This window comes from Rhinolophus sinicus, linkage group LG07 (genome assembly GCF_036562045.2).
Source record: "Rhinolophus sinicus isolate RSC01 linkage group LG07, ASM3656204v1, whole genome shotgun sequence".
In the NCBI taxonomy this organism is placed as follows: Eukaryota; Metazoa; Chordata; class Mammalia; order Chiroptera; family Rhinolophidae; genus Rhinolophus; species Rhinolophus sinicus.
In genome coordinates, this window is record NC_133757.1 from 104,870,277 (window position 1) to 104,890,678 (window position 20,402).

General features: G+C 41.8%; 1 protein-coding gene across 7 annotated transcripts in view; it reads left to right on the forward strand.

The window, feature by feature from the left end:
- The first annotated feature begins 2,679 nt into the window (after nucleotides 1-2,679).
- TMEM154 (transmembrane protein 154) overlaps nucleotides 2,680-20,402 on the forward strand; it is a 57,936-nt gene continuing 40,213 nt past the window's right edge. For 5 of the 7 annotated variants that reach the window (XR_012498179.1, XR_012498183.1, XR_012498182.1 and 2 more), the window contains exon 1: nucleotides 2,680-2,958. Coding sequence is in view for 2 of the 7 variants with exons in the window: in XM_019722690.2 (XP_019578249.2) it covers nucleotides 2,889-2,958 (70 nt within the window). In the remaining 5 variants the exon portion in view is untranslated. The remainder of the gene's footprint in view (nucleotides 2,959-20,402) is intronic. The other 2 variants (XM_019722690.2, XM_019722697.2) reach the window with 2 other exon arrangements.

Genomic DNA, 20,402 nt, shown 5'->3' on the forward strand with positions numbered 1-20,402 from the left:
GCCCATTACCTGCCACACAGTCTCCATGTGATTTTAACTGCAGCAAAGAGATCACTGAGGTACTACAATTTTCTGATCAATGATGGTAATTTTCTTCCCCCTAAGATCAGCTTAATCACGCCAAGGGTCTTAGAGAGCACAGGGGTCAAAAGAAAATTACTCGGTAGTGCAGCGTGTCTCCATGGCCTCGGTTTATTTTGAACATCATTCTCACCGATGTAGTGTTGTGCAATGCACAGCACACTTGTAGAAACTATGAGGAACTGTCTGGCCATGCCGTGGGCCTCCGGGAAGACAGTCTGTGGTCCAGCCACAGATACCTGACTCTGCATGGCTTCCTGCAAGCCGTAGTTTTAAAATCAAAGAAACCGAGGCTAAGTCCTTGCCCTTGCCTCAAGCTTGGGATCCAACAATAGTTTTTCTAGGGTGTAAATGGCAAAATGAAGAGAACCCCCAAGCCCTGGGCTTTCTCTCTTGCACATGTGTTGCAGCTGGAAAAATGCATGCTAGTACAGGAATAATTGCCAACCATACTCAGTACTAGAGGGTCTCGGAGCCAGTGGTCTATTCACTTGCTTAGCAAGAGTTTGATTAATAGTTCTTTCCCTGTGGTTTTCCAGTCAATCACCCGATTGTGAACTTGTCTATTTTCTCCCACCATTTGTTCTGTATTGTCACCTAAAATGCAAAAGGCATATTTTTTTTATCACGAGTTGACTTACTTGCCAGTTTAAAACATTAAAATCCATACTGTAAATCCACGAACAAACTGAGCATTACATGAATCACCAAGCTATTTCTTGTGCATAAGAACTGAGATAAACAGTGGCTAATGACTTTGAAAAGTAGCAATGCACTGAGCAAAAAATGAATGGCTGTGTCAGGGGCAGAAGAATCCAAGTCATCTCAAGTGTTTATATCAACCAGGTCACTGAAGATGAAACCTACCGGAAAATGGTGATGACTCAGGGTAACCTGCAGGAAGGGCTTAGAGATGAGATGAGTGTCTCATGCCTCTCTATCTGCCAGTCTCTCTTATCACCACAACAAACATAATTACGAAATTGCATTCTACAGTGCTTAGGTCCTAACTAAGCCTAAACCAAAGAAAGGACTTCAGTTAGAAGACAAAAACCTAGCACTGTAATCTTCCCTGCATACTGGTCTAAACAGACACCTTCTTGCATTCTTTCAGTTGGGCAGGATTTCCACGTCCATTCTAATCCAACTCACTCCTATTTTGTTTGTTGTTAACAACTTCTGAGAAATTTATTGTCATGCAAGAAGGAGGAAAGGTGAAATGCAGCTTTCCCCCGGAAAATATACTCTGCTTTGGAAATAGGCCCTTTAAAAGATCGTTTTCTGTCTTACCATCTGAACTAGCAATCAGGCCCCTTGCTATTTTCCCAAAGAAGTTGAAAACTTACGTCCACACAAATACCTGCACAGGGACGTTTATAGCAGCTTTATTCATAATTGCCAAAATTTGGAAGCAACCAAGATGTCCTTTAGTCGGTGAACTGTGGTACATCCAGACAATGGAATATTATTCAGTGCTAAAAAGAAATGAGCTGTCAAGCCATGAAAAGACAAGGAGGAAACCTACATGCATATTGCTAAGTGAAAGAAGCCAATCTGAAAAGGCTAGACACTGTATGATTCCAACTATGTGACATTCTGGAAAAGGCAAAATTATGGAGACAGTAAAATAATCAGTGGTTGCCAGGTATTGGCAGAGGTTGGGGTCATGAGGGAGGGATAAAAAGGGGAAGCACTGAAGAATTTTAGGGCAGTGAATCTACGTTGTATGATACTATAATGAGAATGCAAGCCATTATTATACATTTGCTCACACCCATAGAATGTACAACACCAAGAGTGAGTCCTAGTGTACGCTATGGACTTTGGGTGACTATGTGTCAATGTAGGTTTATTCGTTGTAACACATGGACCACTCTGGTGGGGACGTTGATAATAGGGGAGGCTGGGAATGTGTGTGGGGGAGGGGTGAGGCGGGGCAGGAGATACATGTGAAATGTCTGTACCTTCTTAATTTTGCTGTGAATCTAAAACTGCTTTAAAAAATAAAGTCTTTGTAAATTAAAAACCGAAACAAAAATAAATGTAAAAGGATAATTTCTCTCTGGGGAAGGAGAGTGCATCCTTCAAGCATGGATGTAACACTGTCCTTTTTCTCTCGATGAGCTTTGAGGGAGGGGACATTCAGGGCCCGGGAAGGAGACAAGTGGCCTGGACATTTTCTGATGGTGCAGGTGTCCCTGCTGGCTGAGCCTGCACTCACCGACACGGCAGGACTAGCCACATGGAGTTCTTTACATTTAAATTAATGAAAATAAAAACTAAAAATTCTGTTCGCCCTCGCCTCATTTCAAGTGCCCAATAGCCTACGTGGCTAATAGCTACATATTGGACAGCATAGGTGGGAAGCATTTCCACCCTCTAAGAAAGTTCTGCTGGCTAGCACTTCTCTAGACTCACCTGGGGGGTGGAGTAAAATCACAAATCAAGAATGCACGTGGTCCAGGACCACTAGTCTCAGATTCCAAATGACATCTGAGCAACGGACACTGTTTGCACAGGGACAGTTTCAGAAGGCAGAGAGGAGGTCCCTGGTAGGGCTGGGGCTGAAGAGGGCTGGAGAGGCGTGCCCACTGAATCAGTGCTTGAAGAGCAACTTCTCTTTTGCAATCCTTGCTGGTCTGACAGGCTCCTGCAGAATTACATCACTTCCTAAAAAACAGGCAAACACTTCTCCTTCAAGTTAGCACCAACCCAAACAAGCAGGAAACAGGAAATGTTCACGTTTCAGGGAGGCTGAAGCCAGCAAAGCATCGTGCAGGAGGGAGAGCCGAGGCAAGAAAGCTGACATGAAGTCTCCCTGTGCTGCCCTCATCTTTGCCCTGGTAATCGTGTTTCTTCCCACTGGCCGGCCTCAGGGTAAGCTACCTCCAGACTTTCCACTCCAGGGAGGAGGATAATGAAGGCTTGTTTGGTGCCCAAGGCTACAGAACTCTCCCGGGGAGGGTGACACCCAGAAAATGTAATCCTTTTTGTGAAGCAAGTAGAGAAAATTAGAACTGTCTTTTTGCGTGTGTGTGTGGGGGAGGTGTGAAGTGGGAGAATGGACTTGGCTTTCCATGCAGCTGGAGAATCGGGCTTCACTGCACTCACTGAATGTAGCTGTCCTGCAATCTTTGTCTTCTAAGATATGTGGGGCCCCTGTAATTTACCAACTTTAATGGGCATATTAAGAAAACCGTAAACTCGTTGGCAGTTCATGCAAAAGAATGCTTCATTCAACTACAACAGAGAAATAATAAATTTGCTTTTAATAATGTGGACTGAGAAGTCTGCTGGTTCCAAAAACTCCTGGAAAAACTGGAGTATGGAAATTTACTACTGGAAAGTGTACTAAAGAAAAACAGAAGTTAAAAAAAAAACACACACAAAAAAGACGTAAACAGGAAATTATCTGAGGAGTTCCCAGGCATCTACTCTTAACTTTTCAAGCAAGGTCTTTCATCTGTTTTTCTTTAATCTTGTTACTTTGGGGGATATTTCCTTTGCATTGATTGTTACTGACGAAGCTTTGTTTAAAAAAAGCAAAGTGATTATAGCAAATCAAAGGTATTGGAAAAGACGATATATGAAATCTCACTATTTTGGGCTGAGAACAGCAATTTGTTTATACCCTTGACAGTTGCTACAGCAAAGGTAGTCACCCTCAGTTGCCTCTTACAGCTTTGTTGATTTGCCCTTGGGTAAATAAACTTGCCGTCCCTAGTTTCTGTCAATGGATACTACTTGTTTCTAGTGTAGAGCAGTGCTTCAAGGGAAAGGAAATTCTCAAGCTACAGCTCTTTAAATAGAATGGGGGCATCAGACCCTGACCACCTAACAGATGTCACAAGTTCCTGGACATTAGCAGTCAGCACCCAACCACCCCCGTCCTGTCAATTTCTCTTTCCCTAGGTGCTCTCCACATGGTCTCTACAGGCCTCTGAGGTGGGAAATAGAAGGTGACATGCAAACCATTCCAACTGGAAAGATGTTCAGTTAAAATTGAGATTAATGTTCAAAATGAGTTTGGGACACAATGTGTTATTCTATACACAAAGTTTTGAAGCTGGAAGGCATCCTAAAGACAATGCAGCTCAAGCTATACTAGGGGGTACAGGTGAAGAAACTGAGGCAGAGGAAGATGAGTTGTTTGAATCTCACTGCTAGTCAGCTCTTCTGACTTGGACTGTAGGGTTCTCTTCTCTTCCCCAGGGGATCAATGACACATCCTACCCAAGATCAATGGACTAGATTCATTTTCCCTCAAGGCATCCCTTAGCAGCCAAGGAAGTGGAGCCTAGCCATCACACTTCCACCTCTTGTAACTCCCACCACTACCACAAACATGGCCCTTAAACACACCCCTGGGAATTATATTAACCTTGCCTGAGTATTTTCTTGAGCTTCTGGAAAAAAATGATTGTATTGAAGTGTTTGCAGTTCAGGAGATGCAGAAGGAAAATCTGAAGAGACTCAGTCAGTAAACATTCTCTTTCTGATGCCCATATCTGATCACGTGACTCTGCCACTTAAAGACCTTCAGTTGCTCCTCACTTATGCCCCTTGGACTCTCACTTCAACCTCCTTTCCAGTGGCACCTTCTTCCCTGTGCCCTCCCGCACCCCCGCAACCGCCCCCTCTGATCCCACTACATGCAACATGGGCTCCAGGCCCCGGGGGCTCTTGCCACAAGTGAATGACAGGGTCTCTTTTTTTCTACTTCGTACAATCCTACATAACGTAAAAAACTCAGATTGAAGGTCAACTTCTCCTTGATGTCTCCCTTCACCGCCCCTTCCCTGCAGCTCTGCCTTTATCCCCTGTCGTGTCCCCACAGACCTAAAATCAGCTCAGCACTTGGAATCCTAATTCTATCTATATCCGTGTCTTCCACCAGGCTGTGAGCAGCTCCGGAGAAAATCCTCTTTTGTTCCTCTTTGACTTCCCAAAACCCTGTAAGGGGTCAGTATAAATTAGGACTCAGTCATTGTTAATAAGTACTAAAATCATCCTACGATGGATATGAGGTTGATCCGTAAACACGGATGAGCTTCTGAAAACAGGTAGTGTAAGAATGTCAGAAGTCAAAGATGAAAAGCTGCATTTCAGGACAGCACAGGGATTATCTAGATAATTCAACACAATTATTGGGCCCTCCCTGGATTCCCAATTTCTGAAAATGCAAAAATGTCTGCTTGCAAAAAGCTGTATAATCAAAGCTTATTACTTTGACATTAGGGGAAAGGCTATTCTAAATTAAAGACTGAATATATATACTTAATTTAAGTAATATATACCTGAGCTGATGATACCTAAGACTTCAGAATATGAGTTATTAATCGTGAATAGGTGTCACACTTGTATGTCTTTGAATTCTTCAAAAAATATCTTGGAGATATGTGGTAGAAGAATCTAATCTACTGAACAGCTCAACTCTCTCCCTTGCAAGTATATTCTGGGATATATCTCAAATCAAGACTTCATTAACCCCAAACAGGCAACATTATCTAATACCTGCAGTTACTTGCGACCAGCATCATTACCTGTGAATCAGCATCTTCCTCTTTATATATATTGAGAGCCCGATTGATTACTATTGCAAGTGAATAATCCACTTACAAGTCACCAGGAGAGAAACGAGGAAACAGTTTCTCCGGGATTCTCACCAAACAGATGAGCATAGCTAAAGAAAATCTCCAGGTCTAGGTATCTCGGCCAGTGTAGGATGGTAACAAAGTTCAGACTCAAGGTGACCTTCTGCCCCTGGAGTGAAGGGAGATATTCCCACCTCATTCCTTCCCCTGGGCCCTGTCAGTGTCAGCTTAACACCATCAGAAAGCTAAAAGCAACGTCCCAGATCCTAAAAGCGTGGGATTTATTAGCTGCTCCAAGCAGAATGGTTTGTAGAAAGGAGTGCTAAAGGGCATAGCAAGAAACAAGGCAGCTGTAACTGTTTTGGTGGCCAGAGTCAAACACTGGGTTTGACAGAGAGGACTGGGAGCTTTTCTGGGCTGTTTCAGAAGAGTATGAACCATATAACTAGTGGACAGTTATCCAGTAATTGATAAGAAGATAAAGAATATCTTGAGAAGTTGATAGAGAAAAGAAGAAAACACTAGGTGCACAAATGCGGTGGTACTTCCTGATCCTGTTCTGGTCTCAGTAACTGTGACTGCCACCTGCCATTTCCTGGGACAGCCCCAATTAAATATTAGGTAGGTGCAAAAGTAATTGCAGTTTTTGCAATTATTTTTAACGTTTTCACCCGCAATTACTTTTGCACCAACCTAATAGGAATAATGCTGAAGGGAACATATACAGTACTCATTATATGCCAGACACTTGTCTAAACACTTTCCATATACTAACTCATTGAATTTTCATAACCTTATACAGTGGGTGCTATTATCTCTGTTTTACAAATGAGAAAACTGAGGCAAAGAGAGGTTAAGTGATTTGCCCAAAGTCATACAGCTAAGGAGTAGCTCTAAGGAAGATTCAGCTTCAGGAGTCCATTGTCTAACCATATACTGTATTACCTCTGGGTTTCCAGGCTATGTGTCTAGTTTCAGGTTTTGAAAAGTACGTCTCCGGTGCCTTCCCAACTGTAGATACACCTGTAAATACCTGGCTGGGTTCTGAGCTTATTCACCACGTGTTAACAAAGGAGCTGTATTTGTTTGGGATGGTCTGAGACTGGCTGACAGAAAAAAGAATGGCGAGGGTTGGGTTAAACTTTGGCCTGCAGAGGGGGAAGAGGGGGACTGAAAGGTGCAGTGTGAGTAAAACAGAATCTGGGGATTAGCATAGTTAAAACCAGAAGCAGGAAAACAGAATGTTGAAGGTGCTGGGTATGAGGCTTAGGGGTGTGGGAACCAGGGAGAGAAAGCATAGCCTTTCTGTGGGAGAGCTTTGCTGAGAACTGACCCAAGGACCAAACATAAAAACAACAACACCAAAAAAATAAAACGAAAAGAACCCCATAAGCAAAGGGGGATTTATTGAGGCTTAAAGTCCCTGTGTCTAAAAGGCTGACCCAGGAAACCAGAAGAAGGCAGGATCTTGGCTGGGATGGGCTCAGTTCTGTAAAGAAACAATGCAACCTGCAATCTGCCTACCTGTGTATAGTTTGCACCACCCTCAGATGTTGGCAAAGATGTGGAGAAACAGGAACTGTGCACCGCGGGTGGGAGGGGAGGGGAGGGGAATGCGACCAGCCAGTCTACTCTGCTGCTTAACTCATCTCTTAGGCTTCTAATTTCAGTTATCATACATCTCATTTCTAGAAAATCTTTTGTTTCTAGAAAATCCTTCATATTTATGATATATATATATATATATATATATATATATATATATATATATATGTCATATACGTCATATATATTATGTATATAGTGCCTTGGTTTCATTATTTTCTTGTGTTATCTATTTCTGCTTTTATATCTTTATTTTAAACATATTATTTTCTATTTGATAACTTTTATCTGAAGTGTTTGTAAACCTAATCTCGTTGCTTCTTGTAACTGTCAACTCCCATTCATGATGGAAATCGTGGGGGCTCTGAGGGCTGAACCTGGCACACAAAGGATGACACACCTTATTTAATAGAACCCCAAATTTCATGATCCCATCAACCTATTGTAAATGCTTAACCAATACAACTCTCATCCTGTCATCACAAAATAGTGTTTAGAAGAAACTCAGACAGGTAGGTGCTGGGCTTGAGGGGAGCCGGTGCTTGGACCCCCGGCTTAAACCCCAGCTTTGAGATGGGGAGGAGTCAGGCCTCCAGGGTCACCTCCACGAGTCACCTGAGGAGGGGCCAGAGCCTTATTAAAAGTGCAAGCCAGCTAACCAGAGTTATCAGTGGAGCCATGTTGGTAACCACAAGCAGGTAATCAAAGAGAGCAATGTGATTGCCAAAGAGAAAGTAGACAAAACCAAATTCAAAATCAGAGGAGGGACTAGGATCCACAATGTCAGGATGATGGTGAGATCACTCTCGGTTAATGAACGCACCTGACTTTGACTTTGAGTTTTGACAAAATCATTGCAGTTGCTTCTCTGTCTCCCCGCCCCCCACCCCATTTTTCTTTTTTTCTAAGCGTGGTCTGGTGTTTTAGCTTCGACTTTTGACCCAATATGTGGAAAGGAGCCCCGTAAAAGCATTCTATACATATTATAAAATATGTCTCCAGAATATATATATATATATATATATATATATATATATATATATGTGTGTGTGTGTGTGTGTATCTATATCTATATATCTATATATATATAGATATATAGATATATATAAATTAACCCAAATGTTAACTAACCCAAATTGTTTTATATATGAATACTTCACTTCTGACTCCTCAAACGAAAACAATCATTGCTCAAGGCAACAATGACGGCTCCTCCTTCCTGCAAGAAATGCAGACTGCGTAGACGCATCTATGGGTAATACTAAGAAAACGCTCTTACCCGTCTTCCTCTAAAAATATGGGTGGAAGTTCAGACCCAGCCAGTATGTGTTGAGCAGCATGACAATTTGCAGAAAGGCCAGGTAGTTACAAACATTTTGGGGAGACCTTTGGAAAAAAACAAAAACAAAAAAACCAAAGGAATACAAGTTCCATAGACACTATATTTCAAGCCAGTAAAAGCTTATTTGAAAATTTAAAAAAGAAGCAAAAATTATGTAACATAAAACTACTGAAACATATCTGCCTCGGGTGGTGAAAATAGCACAGAAGTACTTCCTGAGAAATGACAGAAGGTGGTTACAAAAGAGTTATCTCCTAGGGCAAGGTCTGTTGGTGGTGTTTTGGTTTTTTTCCCTTAAAACAAAACCAATCTAGTTTGTTTTTGAAATTTGACGTTTTTTTCTATGTTTCTTGGTTTCATATTAATTAAAACCATCTTTATTATTTTTCACTTCCCCACCCCATTGTCATGTTCAGAAACGGGAGCTCAGTGATTACTAGGGTTTGCTGACATTTTTCCCCCCACTGATAACACTGTTTATTAATTTCAAAATTTATGTATTCTTTTCTGAACATTGTGCTTGTTTATTTGTTTATGATTAAGATTGCCAGATTTAGCAAGTAAAAATATAAGATACTAGTTAAATATAAACTTCAAATAAACAAAAATGTTTTCAGTGTAAATGCATCCCCTTCCATTTAATGTAAGTATAGGGGACACAAATATTGCATGGGATATATTTATACTAAAAAAGTATTTATTGTTAGTCTTATACTTAAATTTAACTGGGTGTCCTGTATTTTATCTAGTAATGCTATTTATCATTATGATTATCTTCTGTCAAGCAAAAGCCATTCCTATATTGGTTCATCACTAAGACCAGAGACATACTGGCTATGTAGCCATCTAACAAATATTAGAAGAATATTTAGGTTGAGTCTTAGGTCAATCATTCAAATAACAAGAGATGATTGTTAAAAAAGAAAAAACAATGATTAAGTAGAATAAAACCAGGGATCCACGAGTGGATCAACTTTAGAGAATCTATTAATGTAATTCATCCCATTAAAAACTAAATGAGAAAAAATCAGAGGCTTATGTTAATCAATGCAGAAAAGAGGTTACCAAGAGAGTGAGAATAGCACAACATCAGTTGCTCAAGCGCAATACTAAAATTCTGAGTTCTTGAGGCAGTTTTTGTCCAGGATGGAAGGGCAGGATTGATTCTCTTTTAAGGTAAAAAGAGCCAGCTTTGGAGACCTGTTAAAGGGAATTGCCGACCCTAGAAAAGCTCACCCACCATTTTGCTACCCTCAGATACCTCAGGCACTTGCTTCCGTCTTGAGCTTCCTGTAAGAAACCTTCAAGCAGTAAACACATTCTTGCTCTCAGCTCTACCATAGGGCAACGATGGGGAACTTTCGGTTACATTAGCCACTGAGACAGTATCCCACGTCACCTTTCCCTACTTCCTATACTCTTGTTGATGACAAACATACATCTACCACTTATCTGTTGGTTGGTCTCTGTCTTGCTGAGTTGGTGCTGATCTGAGCAAGGGGTACCATGCCGATATGAAGGGCTATGTGACCTGCACAAGAACCCGCCCGCTTTATCCAATGCTCAGTGTGTCCCGATCCTACTCAGAGGGAGGCTGACGTAGCAGGCCAAGGAGAGGGCAGGCCTTGGCGAGGAACGTGTGTTTTCAAGTTACTCTTTTAAATTGTAATTTTGAAGTTGGCTATTCAAAAGAGAGAGAAATATAATAGAAATAGAAAAGTATTCAGGTTAGTAGCGATAACTTAATTTAATAATAATCTTTTTTTTTTTTTTCATTTTAAAGCAATTTTGTGTCTATTATTCCAATGATGTTAGGAAGAAGTTTTAAAGGTTAAAGTATATATATATATATATATATATATATATATATATATATTGTCCCATAAAAATACATTCCTTTAAACTTCCAGGTACTATGGGCAGAATAAGATTCCAGTGTACGAATAGATAGTCGGATAGTGAAAAATGCAGCTTCCCCGGGTGATTAACTGCCAAATCAGAGACAGCCTTAGGGTCTGGGAAAGTGTGATTAGATATGAGCAATCTTCCTCTAAAAAAGACGTCAAAATAAAACACAAACAAACATCAGAGCATCCTGGGCCCCCACTGTGGGGTGTGTTTTAATCTGATAGTAAATTGCATTTGCAGGTGTGCATGTCTTGAGGCAATGAGGTAAAAGTAAAAATACAACCTGGCTTCATAAGTAAATTCCCAGATCAGATGCCTGCAAGAAAGTGTTTCACCAGATGACCCTTCTCAAAATAAGCGAAGAAACATTTTTAAACATCCTTTCGATGTAAGACCCTATCACCATCTGATAGCTGAAATGAAAGGGTATACAAAATACAGGCCCTGCTTTACCTAAACTCCACTTCAATACGTAACATCTGCCGTTAACCATGTTTTTGCCTTACATCTGTTTCATCCGCTATTTATTCTGGCCCTGTCTTCTTCAAGCGAATATGTCAGGGAAAACATATTAAGTGAACATTTTCACTTAGTAAAAACGGTCAAATCTGTAGTACAATAGAGCTTACAATGAAAACATTTTCTCCACATTCCTCATCCTGCCCCCAAGGAGAATTAAGTCACTTGGGCTTTATACGTGGACACCATGGGAAACACCCTGTCAAAAAACAAATAAATACAAACAAGAAAACTGGAAACATGAAGTTTCATCATTAGGGATTCGTAACTTTAGGTCAAACAAGTCCTCTTATTCCCCCAGGATTTTTAAAAAATTCAGGTAGCTTTTTGAGAGAAAACCATCTTAGATTCCCATTTCTCTGTGACTAAGATTACCGGAGTGTGCGTTTTTAGAAGGGGGTTGATAGCGGGAGGAGGTTGTCAGACGCTTGATAAAAAGGTGCGAGGTGTAACATCTTACCTCAGACTGATCTGGCCTGTTTTACATTTCCTAAACAATTCTTTAGGAAAGGCCACAACACAGCAGACAGGGTTCCTGGTGCTAGGGATAGATATAATTTGAAACAGTGCAGGCAACAGACAATGAGCAACTACAAGGATGAGGATTTCAGATCATAAGCAAGAGGTTAGTACTGTTCGGAAACCCAGTAAACTAGAGAAAGGGCAGAGCACTTCAGAACTGCTTCTGTGTCACAGTGGCCCAACACCAAGGAGCGGCCTCCATTTACTTGGTGTTCGCTCTCTGTGCATCAAACACCATCATCCTCCCACAGCCAGCCTGGGACCTGATGAGTCTGGGAAGGTATATTGTTCCCAGTTTGTCCCAGTTTTGTCCCTGGACACGTCACAGTCAGATTCCACAGATGCTGAGAACTGACTTTTTTTCTTTTTTTTAAGATAGCAGAGCTGAAGAGATAGACTATTTGATAGGTGCATACACCTACTAATTTTGCTCCCAAAGGCTTCTTTCTGTGTAGGCTTCTCCACTCATTCTTGAAGGTAATAAGGACTGTCTTCATGAATAACAGCAAATTAAAATAAAGTCAGTTGAGTTATGATTTAACTCAGTAATTCTCAACCCAGCATACATACTAACTGAAATCATTTGCAGAGCTTTTAAAATATGCTGTTGCCCAGGCTACAGCCTCAGATATCCTCAAGTAAATTGATTTGGGCGGAGCTTAAAAATCACGTGACGTTGGTGCACAGTAAATGCTGAGAGCAACAACGGGTGACTAATAATGAAATGCAACTGCATGAGATTGTTCGGGCAATTTAAACCCGTGCTTCCCAAAGTATGGCTCCCAGATCATCAGCAGCAATATTTTGTTAGAAATGAATATTCTTGGGCCCCATCCAGACCTAGTAAATCAGAAACTCTGGGAGCAGTGCCCAGCAATCTGTGTTGAAGAAGCCCTGCAGGTGGTGGTGATGCACGCTAAGGTTTAAGGACCACTGGTTTCAGCTTCCAAGCTGTTCTGTCGGCAGTGACCTTCACTGGAGAGCTGGCTTTTAAACTCCAGCACGTCCCTGTCTTATCCAGACTTACTTGGGAAAGCACGGCTGTTCCAGTTCTCTCTCAATCCATCCCGGCCAGAGACTCTCAGGTTTTCCAGGCTTCAGTGATGATTTTTATGCTATTGCATTCTGGTGACAGAGTTGGCAGCTGCTAGGCAAGCCATTGGCATCTAACTCCCTGACCTCTGACTCTTCTCCAGTTCACCAAAGAGAAGCATAGAGAACCAGAGGGGAGAGTGCCTTGGGGTGTCCCAAGGGAAGGCCAGGGTGGGTAGGGTCTACAGTAGTGGTTGGCAACTTTGTCTACAGACTGGAGTCACCTGGAGAGCTGTACAAATACTAAGGTCTGGGTTCACCCCCCAGATATTTTGATCTAATGGTTTGGGGTGTAGTCTGGGCATCGGGAATGTTAAAAGGTCCCCAGGTCATTGTAATGTGCAGCCAAGGGTGAGAACCACTAGAGGACATCTTGCTTTGGTTTATGTCACCCTTCTGATACTCTGGCTCTTTGCTGTACATAGAAGTGGCAGGAGGGTAGGAAAAGTAGGCCGATTTCTTCAGTTTGGTTTCTTGAGTGTCCCGAGCATCTTGAGCGTCATATACTCCGGTTACTCCACAGAGCAGGACAGAGTTCGAACACCTGACACCTGACTTGTATTTTCTTTCATTTCGCTATCTGAATTATAAAACCATTTACGTAATCTGTGTATGGAGACTGCATAAATGAAAGAATGGCGCATCTGATTGATATCCTGAGTGTAATAACAGCCTCTCATCATTGTTTTATTTTACACTGTAATATCAGTGTAGCAATGTTTCACTTTTTTTAACTTTAAAAACTAGAGCGTCATTGCACATTTGTTGTTTTCAAAAGAGCAAAAGGAGAAGCTAGCTAGTTTGCTTCACCAAAAAGCAGAGTCACTTCCATGTAGTGACGATGCTTAGAGCGGTGATAAAGATGACAGCAAGCCCACTCTGCTGACGGAGCTGCCAGGATCTCTTCATGCCTTTCCCCCATTTTCCCACTTACAAGGATTCCCTCAGGGTCCTTGCCAGATGTGTGAAATATGAGTCCCAGATATATTTGCATGGTTATTGTCAATAATCATTTGTAAGTGATTCTGTACACGGCGTGACTTATTATCTGCTCCTTTTAGGATTTTAGGGCTAAAAGTGAAGTATTGCAGCTTAGTTTCATCATTCACATGACCACTCCCATTATGTCTTAATAATGTTCCATTATCTGAGGAGAGAAAGAGAAATGGTGGGAGGGAGGATTCCTGGGAGAGTTGCACTGGGGTCACTTGAGATAACCGTGAGTGGACCACTCGAAAGGAAGAGAGAGCTTGGGTGAGCCTGTGGCCTCGCACCCTCACAGCCGGTGGTTCCACAGGCAGGTCACACAGGATACACAGCCTCACCGGGCCGACCTTCACACAGCCCTTTTGCTTTTTAACATTTTGTCCTTGTTCTTTCTTCTTCTTTTCTTCTGTGCTTTGCTTGCGGATGCCTCTCTCTTCACTCTCACATGTAATCCTCTCCATCTTTATCTTCTGCAGCCTCTTCTGTTGTTACCCACAGCCTCCACCCCTTTTACCCAGAAATATGTCCACATTCAGATGAGAAGATACAATAATAAGATGAAGAAGTTACATCAGGCAGATTAGTCTCCTGGAAGAGCAGAGAAGCAGATAACTCTAGAGATGGGGGAAAGAGAATGGGTGGAGGACAGAGGAAATAGCAAATGTACATACCAACACCTGGCATATGTATGGGACTTTGTGGGTTGTACAGCATTTGCACAATTGTGATTTCCTTGGCTCTTCATTCAAATACCTCGGGATAGGCAGAGCAGCAGGCCTCCTTTCTTGGCCTTTAGGAAAGGAAGGGCTGGAGGGAGTGAGGGGCTCTTCCCAGACCCCACGGCTAGAGATGGCAGCACCAGTCTTCAAACCCCACTCTTTCTGAATCCAAATCCTTCTCTCCATGGTGCCATGGAGAGGCTCATGAAGTCCTCACGTGACATCAGAATTGCTCTGTATGCTCTGCAGGGTGCATACTCCAACTCATTTCCTAAGAGAGTTCTGGGTTCCTCCCTGGTGGTGCTGGGCTCCGAAGGTTGTAAATGTCACGTTTACCTAAGAAGCATAAAATGGCTCTTACAGGAAATCACCATTGACTGTTATGGGCCGTAGCAAGTGTTTCTCGGGCCCACCCGGTATCTGAGACCGCACAGTGTTAGGGGGTCCCATGTCCATTGGGTTAAGAGTTATGTTAGCACACAGGCCATGAGAGGAACCTGTAATGCTTCAAGAGAAGTCCCCCAGCTGCCCTCTGCCGGCTCCACTCCCGTCGCTGCTCTTGTGACTCGGCCTCCACTTTAGTTTCTACCTTGCTTTTATCTACCTCTGGTTTCCTCCTAACTCTCACCTTGGTGCCTTGGTGACTCACTCCTGGTTACTGATTTGATTCTATGGTCTACCTCAGTTTTCCAGCTCCTCTTTGGGTGACATTTGATGTTCCTGGCACAAACTGTTGAGGCTGAATCCCAATGTTTTCAACCTTCCCAGCATAGACTCCCTGCATACCCGGCCCTTCTCTGACTTTCTCTCCACCATTTCTCATTATGTGAGGACTGGGCAGGACTTGTCTTGGAGACGCTGTGAGGGCAGACCACCAATAGCAGCTCGGTGCTATCCTCCCTTCCCACTGCACCCAGCACCTTTGCCCCTGCGCCCCCAACTCTCGAGATATACTGCAGACTATGCTTGTACGTGTGCACACTGAGGGACGTACAGGGTGTTTGTTGCAGCAGTGTTGGAAATAACAAAAGATGGCCTAAATCTCCATCAATAAGAATAGGAATTCCTTCCAAATAATGGGAGGGAAAGACAACTGTCTGTATGCAGACAGGGACTTCGAGTCAAATTTTAAGTGAAAAAAGCAAGAGGCAGAACAATAGTTAAGTTTTGCTACCATTTGTGTTAATAAAAGAAAACAGGAAATGATACTTATGTTAATACTTGTGTATTCACAGAGTTTCTCTGGAAGGCAGCAGAAACCTCTGGGGAGGGTAACCAAGTAACGGGGGGAAAGCGTGGTAGTGAAACTTCCTTTCCGAGCTATCACACCTATTCAAAAAGACTAATGAAAAACAAGATCAAGGCTTTCGCATCAACGTGGAGATGTGGAAATAGATGGAACCTGGGAGAGCACTGCTTGTTGTACAAATTAGAACATTAAGCCATGAAGGGGTAAATAATTTGTCCAAATTCCCACAATTAATAAGTGACAGAGCTATGACTCTGTCCTTTGGCAGCTATGCTTGAGGGAGTGCGGCTTCAAAACCCTACTCAGTGGAACTTATAACATAAATGATAGGGTTACACCCCAGGGTGAGACATTCGAGACTCAGTTTCTTCATCTGTAAAATGTAAACAAGTTGTGCAGATTAAATTAGGTGGTATGTGTTTATCCCAGTACCTGGCACATACTAAGCATTCGATAAATGCCAGTCACTGTTGTTTATTATTTTGAGGCTTTGCTGGACTCAGTTGGGGCAGGGAATGCTGTGAGGAAGGTTGCCATAGGCGTGTCTGGCAATGAAGGCTTGCAGAGTAAAGAAAACTGAAGCAGAGAGAAAGAGACAGACAGCGCACTTGATTCTCATTTATTTAAATCATCACAAGAGAATCTCATTGATGTTTCACGTGGCAAACGTATGTTAGGGTGTGTGTGAGGGGGATATTGTGGAGAGAATTTCCCGCCCCTTTTACTCCGGAAGGCTACTAAGGGCCACCTGCGACCAGCATTGTCTCTCAGGCTGAAAAATAAATGTACACAAGCCAGGACCATCTGGGGCACTTCTTTCCATTTCTCTTTCATTCCTGATTGCCGAAAAGCTCTCATTATTCTTGCTGGCATATTTCCTTTCCTATTTTCTTTTCTTCTGGGGCCACAGGTCAAGTGGTGACTCAGAGTACTGAGTGTCCTATTGGGAAGCTGTTCGACTCCTTGGAGAGGCACTGAAAGGATCCTGCGTCCTGGGCAGAGTTGCTCACAGCGCTTCTGGGCTGCGATGCAAGAGCCTGGGCCAAGCTGAGGTTTCAGAGGACTGTTCCCCTCCCTTCCCCTTTGGGCCGAAAAGCCACCTCTTTATAGGCGGAGGGGTAAGAATAAGAGGTTCCCTCTCCTGTTCACCGCCTCATGATTTGTAATTCGGTTCCAGCCAGGTTCTGCCATCAGCCCTCTGAGGTTCAAACCCTCACTCCTCCACCATAGCTCTGGGATCATGGGCCAGTTGTGTAACTTCTTTGTCCCAGTTTCTCTCTGAAAAAATGGTTAGGACGAAATGAGTTAATTTGAGTAGAAGACAGAGAGCACAGGACTTGGCTTTTAGCAAATGTTTTATAAAGGTTAGCCTGAAATGGTACCAGCAGCTACAGCACTAGAAGTAAGCAAAAGAAAGAAAAGGGAGGTCTGGGCATTTGAGGAAAGTCCATAAGCACTGACCTCGAGGAAAAGGGTCACTACTACCCGCTGCACTTGTGTATGTGCCTCCCCTCACCCCTTCCTATGTCCAGTCTTCATGGGCCTGGGTTTTCAGTAAAGAATGCCGTATGGGGCCAGCAGTTCTGCAGGCAGGGTGGCTTTAATGAGGATTTGGTTCTTATGGACAAATATCTTTTCCCGAACCAGGGTGCTACGTGATATATCAAAGCTTTTAACATAGGAGCGAATGCATAATTGACTTACCATATTTCAAAGACATAAATATAGGACAAAGTCACTTAACCCAGAAGGCAGAGGTCAATAAATGGTAGATTTTTTTTTTCATCTTACCTTTGGTATACACCTGTGAGGAATACCAGTTAGTTATGCTCTGCAGGCTGTAATTGATTTTGATTATTTTGGGTGGCATTTTCCAATGTGATTATCAAGTGGATGCCCTGGTCTGGGGGAAAACTAAAATGATTATACGCATGTAACCAAAGTAATCAGACTGTGATCAAACTAACATTTTTATAAATCAAATCAGACGACTCCATTGTCATACAGTCATGCATATACCCTGTTTCTCTGAAAATAAGACCGAGCTGTACAATCAGCTCTAATGCGTCTTTTGGAGCAAAAATTAATATGAGACCCGGTATAGTATAGTATAGTATAGTATAGTATAGTATAGTATAGTATAGTATATTAAGACCTGGTCTTATAGCAAAATAAAACTGAGTCTTATATTAATTTTTTCTCCAAAAGATGCATTAGAGCTGATTGTCTGGCTAGGTCTTATTTTCGGGGAAACACAGTAGATGAGGTATTGAATTGGCTCTGCCGTGGCCAGTTTGGCCATTGTATGGAGTGGTGACCTAACCTGTAGTAACAGGTTCAAAGCAGCTGACTTCTCTGTTTACATAGCACCTTTCACCTTAAAAAGAACTTTCACATAAATAATCTCATTTGATAAGTTTTCTACAGCCTAAATGCATATGCTGCTTTTCTCAGTGGGCCCCACCTGAACGCTAGACAACAGTATACCATGATAGGATGAAACCCTTCAGCCTACCTTACCAGGATCACTAAATAGACTAGTGAGGAAAGAGTTTTCAAATAATAGTCCTTTCCTGTCCTGTGATGAGCCGCAGGATGGTTTCCCAATACAATCTGAAGTTCAAACAGAATAAACTTTATTATAGCTTATAAATAAAGCTCTAAAGATGCGTTTTACTAAATAAATTTAAATATCAGTGCAGTTTCCTTAGTCTCTAAATTCCCCTTGAGAATTTCACTTTACAAATGAAATACACAATACATGTTTTTTCAACTTTTTAAAAATTATTTTAAGTGTGTTTTTCCAGGACCCATCAGCTCCAAGTCAAGTAGTTGTCTCAATCTCGTTGTGGAGGGCGCAGCTCACAGTGGCCCATGTGGGGATCGAACTGGCAACTTTGTTAAGAGCACCGCACTCTAACCAACTGAGCTAACCGGCCGCCCCCGGCAATACATTTTTATTTAGAGTCCGGGAGGATTTCTGTCAGATTATCTCAGAGGCAGTTCTCTACAGAACATGAGACCTGACGCTGAAATCTAGGCAGTCACCCCAATTTCAAAGAGTGCTTGTCCATCGATAAGTAACCTTTTGTTAAAACTTAGGGCACAGTGCATTCCTTTGTACCTAAAAGTGTTATGTGGCACGTACTTACCTTTCAGCAAATGTGAACTTAGATTTATTCAGAAATGTTATTAAAATGTCATGGTACCCTATAGAAGATGTCCTGGAATATCACACAGGACAGGGCAAAGTTTCTCAATGCCTTTGCTTAAACATGTCTAAACTGTCTGGTCAAGGCTAAACCCCTGCATCTGTGGGAGTTTCATCTTGGGGCTCTGACTCTATGTTCAGTATACTCACAGCTTGAGCTCCATTTTTTTTTTCTTTCTTCCCTCCCTTCTTCCCTCCCTCCCTCTCTCCCTTCCTTCCTTCCTTCTTTCTTTTTTAAAATATTTTTTTATTTTTCAATTACAGTTGACATACAATATTATATTAGTCTCAGGTGTACAACATAGTGATTAGACATTTATATAGCTTACAAAGTGATCACCCCGATAAATCTAGTACCTATCTGACACCACACATAATTATTACAATATTATTGACTATATTCCCTATGCTATACTTTATATCCTCATGACTATTTTGTAACTACCCATTTGTACTTCTTAATCTTTTCTCTTTTTTCACCCATCTCCCCAACCCCGCTCCCATCGGGCAACCATCAAAACATTCTCTACATCTATGGGTTTGTTTCTGTTTTGTTTGTTCCTTTATTTTGTTCTTTAGATTCCATATATAAGTGAAATCATATGGCATTTGTCTTTCTCTGTCTGACTTACTCCACTCAGCACAACACCCTCCAGGTCCTTCCATATTTTTGCAGATGGCAAGATTTCATTCTTTTTTATGACTAAGTAATATTCCATGATATATACATACCACCTCTTCTTTATCCATTCATCCATTTACGGACACCCAGGTTGCCTCCTTATCTTGGTGATTGTAAATAATACTGCAATGAACATATAGATGCACATGTCCCTTCAAAGTAGTGTTTTGGGTTTCTTTGGAGAAATAACCGGGAGAGGGATTAGAGGGTCCTTTTTTTGTCTCTAGTTATAGCCCTTATTTTAAAGCCTACTTTGACTGGTATAAGTATTGATACCCCAGCTTTTTATTTTTGTTTCCATTGTCAATAAATATCTTTTTTCATCCGTTTGTTTTCTGTCTGTGTGTGTCTTTCAATCTGAGGTGAGTCTCTTGTAGGCAGCATATGTAAGGGTCTTGTTTTCTTATCCATTCAGCCTCCCTATCTTTTGATTGGAGTATTTAATCCATCTACACTTAAAATAATTGTTGATAGATATGTAGTTATTGCCATTTTATTATTCATATTTTTAATCCTTTTTTTCCCTACTTTTTCTTGAAGAAATCCCTTTAACATTTTTTGCAATAGTGGTTTGGTGGTGATGAACTCCTTTAGCTTTTTCTTGCCTGGTAAGCTTGTTCTCTGTCCTTCAATTCTAAATGATAGCTTTCCTGGGTAGAGTAGCCTTGTTTGTAGGTCCTTGCTTTTCATTTACTTTGAATATTTTATGTCAACCCCTCTGGCCTGAAAATTTTCTGTTGAAAAATCAGCTGACAGTCTTATGAGAAGCTCCATTTATGTTAAATCAATACTCTGTGCCACAGTGAACTGGAAGACCAAATACAGTGGATAAAGTTTATCACTGGATACATGTAGAAGAGGTTTCAAAATAATTGAAAGCATAACACACTA